Source organism: Haemaphysalis longicornis, unplaced genomic scaffold (assembly GCF_048455015.1).
Source record: "Haemaphysalis longicornis isolate Haplotype H1 unplaced genomic scaffold, Haemaphysalis longicornis Haplotype H1 scaffold_66, whole genome shotgun sequence".
Classification (NCBI taxonomy): Eukaryota; Metazoa; Arthropoda; class Arachnida; order Ixodida; family Ixodidae; genus Haemaphysalis; species Haemaphysalis longicornis.
The window spans coordinates 1003128-1011347 of NW_027526417.1; the positions used below are offsets into that span (position 1 = coordinate 1003128).

At 49.4% G+C, this 8220-nt stretch overlaps 1 protein-coding gene across 1 annotated transcript; it reads left to right on the plus strand.

Annotated features, from left to right (window-relative positions):
- Positions 1-3249: 3249 nt before the first annotated feature.
- LOC144144195 (uncharacterized) lies at positions 3250-6279 on the plus strand. The gene is made up of 3 exons (XM_077675559.1): positions 3250-3258; positions 4726-4893; positions 6025-6279. Exons 1-3 carry the CDS (start codon positions 3250-3252, stop codon positions 6277-6279), a joined length of 432 nt encoding a protein of 143 aa, XP_077531685.1.
- The last annotated feature ends 1941 nt before the right edge of the window (positions 6280-8220 follow it).

Consider the following 8220-nt stretch of genomic DNA (forward strand, 5'->3'; position numbering starts at 1 on the left):
CCACGATAACACATTGCATTAAATGTGCATTCAAATTCTTCATAATGCGCGCGGTGCCCGCTCGCCGAGCTTCGCATGGCACGGCGCAGCACGCAGGCGCAGCGTTTTGAAGCCATGACATGTAGCACCCCTATGGCGCCGCCAAGAACCACACACTGAAGGGCTGTCTCCCGGATGCACTAAGCATGCGTCACGAACGCTCTCACCCTCATCGTATACCACAATGCATCAGCTCGCTTTCACAAGCGCTCACCTGTGGCGCAACACGCACCGGCAGCCACGCGCTCCGAGTATCGCGTTTCAATCGCTGAGCACTGTACGTAGAGATCGAAGTCAAGCATTATGGTTAATTTTTCACCAAGGAATTTGGCATCACTACTCGTTTAAAAGCACCTTTTGATACATGAAAACTTGCATACACCTATAAGATTGCAATCAAGGAACGAGAGGCCTGAATAAAACGGAACACTCGGTGGATGAGTGTGAGGAAAACCTATGGGCGACAGATGGATTTGGATAAAGCAGGGTAGGAGAAATCGGAAATGGAGCAGACAGGCCTCTGTTCTGAAGTGTACACAAATAGATTCAGGATGATGACTACGGCATGAGCAATGTGTGAAAAATTCTCGTGTGGCGATGTGGGACCGGTCAAGGAGTGCCCCGTGTCAGCAAAAAAGTAGCGATGGCTACCTATTCTTCGATTACCTGAGGCTCCTTTAATCTTAAAACCCCACTTGCATTGCTTGAGGAAATTTTTGCCGAAACGCAATTTCATTAGTAAATTGCAATAAAGAACTGATAAAAAAACAGTAGCTTTGAATGCACACAACAGCAATGTTTGGGCACCAAATGTAAGTGCATTAGGTGGGTGCACCACATGGTATGCAGTATTTGTTCATTGTTAGCATCGAGTGTCTCCATTTCACTTTCCCTGAACAGAATAAGTCGCGGCATGTATCCTGTGGAATCCATTCTATATTCTAACTCCTGCATGCGAGCGCTAGGAATTCTCAATTATGTTTCCTAAAAAATTACAACAGAAATTGTGGTGACAGGTGCAAATTGTATTTTTTTACACACACACACACGGACGCACGCTTATATAATCCAGCTTCTCAACAGGAATATAGGGTGTATTCACATGGCCTTGGACCGCGCGGCGGCGCTACCTGCGCGGCGGCGGCGACGCCATATTTGAGGTTGCACTCCGCCGCGCGGGCAGCGCGTTTCCCGACGCGAAACGTTATTTGCGGCGTGGTGCTGGCAAGAACGTTCGTGTGGACGGTGTTTTCCTCTGCGTGATTCGTGTGTTGGAGAATGCCTGGTCGAAACGAGTAGCCAGCATTGTTTTCGCTGCGAAATTCCGGGTTCGCTGTTCCAGGCCGTCTACAACCGCAGACCCGAAGCAGGCCGAAGGGCGAAAGCAACGGCGCCAGATTTTGTTTTTTTTCGTTGTTGTTTTGAAGCGAATGCCAGGGCAGTGCTTGAAGTCGGTATGATTTCGCGCGACGAATGCAACTGTCCGATGGTTTGAGAGGCGCGGTCAGCGGCGAGCATAACCCGGTCCGTTTTGGCGATTTCGCGCTATCTCGGTGTCATGCCCATGCGCCGATTTCATTATTTCCTCTGTTGCTTGAAGCGACCGTGGCGCGAGTTGAGAAAATTTCTTCACCCAAGGCTGCGAGGATATTTGATGTGATGGTGGCGTGTGAGAGAGGAGCTGGTTCTACCGTGCCACCCAGGCATGTTTCGCGCTTCTTGAGGAGTATGAGAGACCGTGGAGTTCTCTGGCGACAGTGTTCTGTGCGTTGAACGCACGAAGGTCGTCCGTTTGAGCTCCTAATGAAGCGGAACAATTACGCAGTGTCTGGGTGGAAACCATCGCGAGGTAAGTACGTGATAAAATTAGGTATGGTGGCAACGACAAAGACCCCACCGATGATTTTCAAGTCTTTTCCTTTCGGTAAAGACGAAGCGGAAATTATAAGCAGAACAAGATTATGGAACACGTACGCTTTGGCTACTTCGAAAGCAGCGCAGAGACAAGTGACAAAGGCTGCTGTGTTTGTGCCTGCATACGTTAACGTTTTAGTCTCTGCGCTGTTTTTGAAGTAGTCAAACTGTGTACCCAGCGTCAAGCTTTAGTGTCTGTTCACGTAACACGCTTGGTAATTAGAGAACAGTGAAGGCGACGAAGAAGAATTGGATCTACCAGTACGGCGAACTGGGCAAGTTGGTGAATGTTCATGGTGAAAATAGCGCATCCAAGACGAAGACAGAGAAGCGCCGTGTTTGTGTTTTCCCTTCTCTGCCTTTGTCTTGGATGCGCTGTTTTCACCATGAATAATTGGATCAATTTGGATTCCCGCAGTTACCTGGGAAGTAATCTTGCATGTACGCCTGCGTTCACCTCAACACTCGAAGCAGCCCATGTCGAGGCTGGGAGGCCAGTATAGTTCGTCTCATCCATAAAGTACGCCGGCTACCTTAATTTGTGAACATTTTAAGCGTGCGAATGTCTCAAACATGTGACGAGGTGCGAGGTGAAAGCTCCGACGCCCATCGTCCCAGGGCCCACCTGGATGAAACGGGTTCCAACAGATTCGATACTGATTCGATACAGATTCGATAGCTTCTTTGGGAATTCGTAGAATGAAGACAGACAGCCTTCAAGCACTGCCCGAACCGTCGCTTCGAAACAGCGAAAGGAAAAAAAAATACACGGCGTGCTTTTTTATTTTGTCGTGCGGCCTGCTTCGGGTCTGTGGTTGTAGGAGACCAGCGCAGTCCGGATTTTCGAAGCGGGAACAATGCTACTTATGCTAGCTACTCGGTAGGATGAGGCATTCGCAAACCCACGAATCACGCAGAAAAAACACCGTCCACACGAAAGTTCTTGCCAGCAGCACGCTGCAAACCACATTTCGCGTCGGGAAACGCGCTGCCCGCGCGGCGGAGTGCAACCTCAAATATGGCGTCGTTGCCGCCGGGCAGGTAGCGCTACCACGCGGCCCAAAGCCCTGTGAATACACCCTATACTTTCACTGCCCTGTCTCTACGAAAGACAGGCTGCGAAGCGCAGATTTTGCGAAATACACCCGCAACGAGAACAGTGACGCCCTTAGCCCAAGGCATTGACAAGCAGTCTCTTGAGGTAGGTCTGTCTCTCGTTAGAAACAGCGCAGGTCACCCGTCGGCCACTCGTACACGTGCACCGGCTGTAGTGGAAATTTTCGACCAGCCCCTGTAATGGAAGCAGTGAGCGACGTCTCGATGACATAGGATATAAATACCTCCGAAACTGTGCCCGATTTGCATTTGTGCGTGCAACCCAGAATCCCTGTTCTGCTTACTGAGGCTGTGAACGTTTACCACGATGTAATAACTGTCGCCAGTAGTAAGCATAGTGACACCATAGCTAGCAGATTAGAGCGCAGTTACGCATATGAGCCCGTAAGAAAAAAAAAATCACGACTTTCCTGCTTTCGGGTGCGCGTTCGCAAGAAATATGGCACGTAGCTTACCCGCTTTAAAATGAGCCTACACTTCTACCACGAGCCCTTAAGCCAGCAACACCTTGTGTGTTTTCTTCGGGGTATAAAAAGCGCAATATCACATGACTAAACACTTACCTCCTGCCGAGCTTGTCGCTACCACCGACGTAGACGACCACAGTCTCCGCCTTTGCGTCGTCGAAGCTGAATGTTTGAAGTTGAGGCGCGGACTGACGTGAGGCTCGGTAGTACTCTAGGAACGTCAGCTGGAATATTAGAGAGTTTTAGCTAACCGTTTTCGACGGTCCGCTCCGGTATCGGCGACACGGTCAGCGCAACGGGAGCCAATGCCGTTCGCCACCAAGCGGGCCAGGCATGCGCAATGGCGCTCCCGCTTGCTATCGGAGCGGAGCGGACCGTGAAAAACGGTGAGCTAAAACTCGCTAATAGCTCCCATTTCAAACCACCGCAGCGTACAGGAGGTACAGGCCAGGCCGTCCGTCCGTTCAGTTGAAACGGTGCCGCAAAAGCACGGACGGACGAACAAGAAAAGCACAAAAGAACGTTGTCAGCGTTGTCAGCATGGCCAAAGCCCCTCGATTTTCACACCAAAGTTGGAGAGATTTTGAGGCCAAAATAACAGCGTTGCCAGCATAGTTAGGTGCGTTTAGGCCGATTTGGCGGCGGTTGTGGTCAGGTTTTAGTCGGATGCGTCAGAGCGTCCCCACTGGGAACACAAGCATATCGGGCCAGCAGGCACCGCACACTGATTGGTCCGTTAAAATGACGTCACACACACATTAACCGGATGTGACGTTTGATTTTTTTTTTCTCACCAGGGCCGTCATTTGGCATTTGGCAGCGTGAGTTCAGAGGACGGTTCTCTGTACCGTGGTTCATCGTTAGTGCAACGCCAGGCAGCCAGGTTCTAGTGGTGTCGTTACGCGGAGTTCTAGCTGTCTAGCTGCGCTTGTTGCCGTTTGTGGAGACCTGCACATTTAGCTTCAGTGGCCACAACACTCCCCGGCTCTCCGAAGCAGTGTCGCGCTTGTGTTGCCGGCCGGCAGATTTCGCCGTTCTCTATGTTGGGGGGAACGATTTAGATCGGACCGGCGCAGATCCACAGCGGATATGTGACAGCATCAAGGTGTGTACAGAGGAAACCCTCGCACTATTTTGTTTGTCTGTGAAGGCGGGATGGACATTAAATGTCGCCCTATTTGTGTTGTAGGCCCTGGCGACCCAGCTGCAGCGCGAGGTGGCCCCTGCCGTGTACGTCTTCACGGTGCTGCCTCGTTGCTTCCAGTCGGCAAGCGCGAGTTCCACTCGTCGCTTGCTAAACAGGAAGCTAACGGCCACCCTGAAGCGTATGCGGGACGTCTACATACTGAACGCTGAGGTAACAATGGACGAGCTCGTATAGGCCTACGTCTATTGTTTTGTTCTCTAGTGGCTACGTATAACTATATTTCTAACGCTGTCTTAAAAAATTAGAAATTGTACACAACTTTAGCCAGTTTTGCGTGGGAGTATGTGTATAGAAGGTACCATTCTGTTGTGAAAACATGTTGACCGACCACGTGCTTCGCCTGCGACGTCGCTGTGTTCTCGAAATGCATGTTATCAAACTTGCCGTACCCCCTAGCGTTTGCACTGAAGTACGCTTATAGAGTCGGAAATAGGAGCTAAAAGTCCCACTTTGTATGAAACTTTGGAGAAGTCCGCCTTACAAAATTAGTAATGGCAGAGTGCCACTAAATGTTTGCTACATGGTTACATTAGGGTCCGAATGTCATTTGAACCAAATGTCATTTGACTAAAATCGGGTGCTTCGAATGTCATTCAGCATCCCGTGCTACACTACAATTTCGATGGCATTTGAAAGATTTCACAATTGCTCGCCGTGCTGTAGTGGCACTGTTGTCGCCCCGTTCCGTTTTCGTACAATAATACAACGATGAAATGTAGGAGCAGTCTAAGGCAGTAAAATGATGTCAAATTAGAAGAGGCACCAGTTTTTACTCTAATGTGGCTGCTGTCTTGCGTGTTTTTTTTTTGTTTTTTTTTTGCGACTGACCCACTGGTTTTGAAAGTATTAAAATTAAATATGTCTCTTTCATATTTTAAGTAAATCAGCAGTGAACAAAGTTCCACAAACAAATATTTTGTTTGTTTTACGTACGGCAGTAGTATATTTTTTATTGCCAATCGAAGACGCTGCGTGCGAGAGTGCTAGAAATGGCATTTGAAATCCCAAATGTCTCTTTTGGTGCTTATTTGGCTCGAATCTCATTTGAGCCGAATGTCATTTCAAAACATAGTGTAGCAGGGACATAAAAAGAACTTATTTAAGGCAGAGGCACACTAAATGTTTGCATACATGGTTTAAAAAGAACTTAGTAGTGAACCGGTGCATGCTTCGCATTTCTTCGCGAGTCTTGTTGTTACCTAACATTAAATATCTGTACTGTGAAGTGTGCTTGCATTTGCCCTGACAGTCTGCTTGCTTTGTTGCTGAATTTGTGCGCAGCACCGTTTCCTGAACGCGACCAAACAGCCGAAGCGGTCCCTGTTTGCCGCGGATGGATACCACGTGTCGAGGGATCGTGGCATCGACGAGATGTCCGCGATCCTTGTGAAGGCGCTGGCCAGGCGGTACGGGCGGGGCATTCTCTCGCCAGACCGAGCTGCACCTATTGCCAAGTACACCTTCTCCCGCTGTGTCCGCTGTGGAGCCAAGGGCCACGAGAGGAACGACTGCCTGCAGTACTGCTCGCAGTCCTGAGGTGCAACGAGGCACCACTGAAGACCATCGGCTTGCTAAAACGGCCCTTTTCAGGACCACATATTTGCCTGCCATGCGGGATTCGCTGCAGCCAACCCTTGTCACCCCGTAACCTGCTCTCTCTAGTGGTATGGTCAGCATAAAACCCTACGTGGTGAATAGGTGGTGGAGAAAACTACTTGCACATTCATTGCAGTACAGGCAGCCATGGTTTGTGCTCGCCCTAGGCCGAGAGTTGCACTTTCTTTTTATATGCTCTTAATTTCGAAATTCTCGACTTGCATGTACACCTTCTCCAAAACACGAATCAGAAATGGTTTGTTCCACCCAGTTGATGAAGCCTCAGTGCCACCCGCCGCGGTGGCTCAGTGGCTAAGGCGTTGCGCTGCTGAGCACCAAGTCGCGGGTTCCATTCCCGGCCGCGGCGGCCACTTTTCTGATGGAGGCGAAAAGCAAGAACGCCCGTGTGTGCAAGATTTTGGCGCACGATAAAGATCCCCAGGTGGTCAAAATTAATCCGGAGCCCTTCACTACGGCGCGCCTCATTGCCTGCGTTGTGTCGGCGCGTTAAACCCTACAATCAATCAAGCCTCAGCGTGTCCTCTGCCCTAAGGAAATTTGCTGCTAATAGCCATGCCACATTGTTTCTTTCGGCAACCACTGATTTGCACAGATGCCACACTTGCTTCCATTTACTCAATGCTGCATGACTGTGTCTGCTTAACGCATCATTTCTGCTTGCATGCTATATTTCTGTTATATAAACTGTTAAGCATCAGCTAACCTCAACCAAAGTAATTATGGCTAGCAATTTTGCAAGGAGTCCTCTAAAATCAAGATTCAAGAATAGCAGTGCAGATGTTTCTACGAGACATGCACACTTCATTTCACGACCTCCTCATTATTAGCTTTAAAATAGCTCTCAACTTGCTGCTGTTCTACATGAGAGCTTTAGGGCAGTTTGTAAGCGTTACAGTGCATCTCGGAAAGCTCACGCATTCTGCAATTAAAGGGACCCACAAAAGCCTTCTGTAAAAGTTACAAAAAGCCTGTATTGTCACGTAGCACCAATATAGCGATGCAATGCCATTGGAATTATTGATCTACATTCAGTATTAGCTGCGCCAGAAGCAATTAAATGCACCTCCCCACTTGCCGATCGACTCCTCCTCCCTAGCCGCCGCGGTGGCTCAGTGGCTAAGGCGTTGCGCTCCTGAGCACGAGGTCGCGGGTTCGATTCCCGGCCGCGGCGGCCGCTTTTCTGATGGAGGTGAAAAGCAAAAAATTCCCCGCATTTCCCCGAGGGGAAGAATGTTAAAGTGCGAATGAACGAGTTGAATTTGCGCGGTTCGGTAATGTTCGCGAAAGAGAGATCACACACACACACACAACTACAAAGAAAGAAAGATGCATTTAAAGGGATACTGAAGTGAATTTGTCAAACTCCCGTTTTTGCTTGCACTGCATAGACTGGCTCAAATTAGCACACTTTTCATCGTTTATCCGGTTGACAAATCCGTAATTATTTCACAAAGCGCGAAAGAAGAAAAACCACCATGCGCGGTTTGCGGCGGCCGCACCAACTAAGGCTGTGACGGTGGGAGGAGGGGCGCCGTGATTGGACGATGCCCAAGGTTAGCAATCAAACAAGTTTCGGTTTCGGTTTCGGTTCTGTAAAACATAACCAATGGCGTTGCTGGATGGGCATTCTCAATATCTCAGTAATCATCGTACCGCGCTTCTGCCATGTTGTCGGCTGTAAAATGCACAAGAAAAGCCTCCCAGGACGGCTTGTAGTCGTAGCATTCACTAGCCGAGACCTACGCAGTGCATGAACGCCCTCCGCGTACCCGCAGACGCCCAAATGCCATGCGCTTTTCCCCCATATTTGGAGCTTTCCTCCCTCATGCCTGTATCGTAAAAAGCGTGTTCGTACCAGGC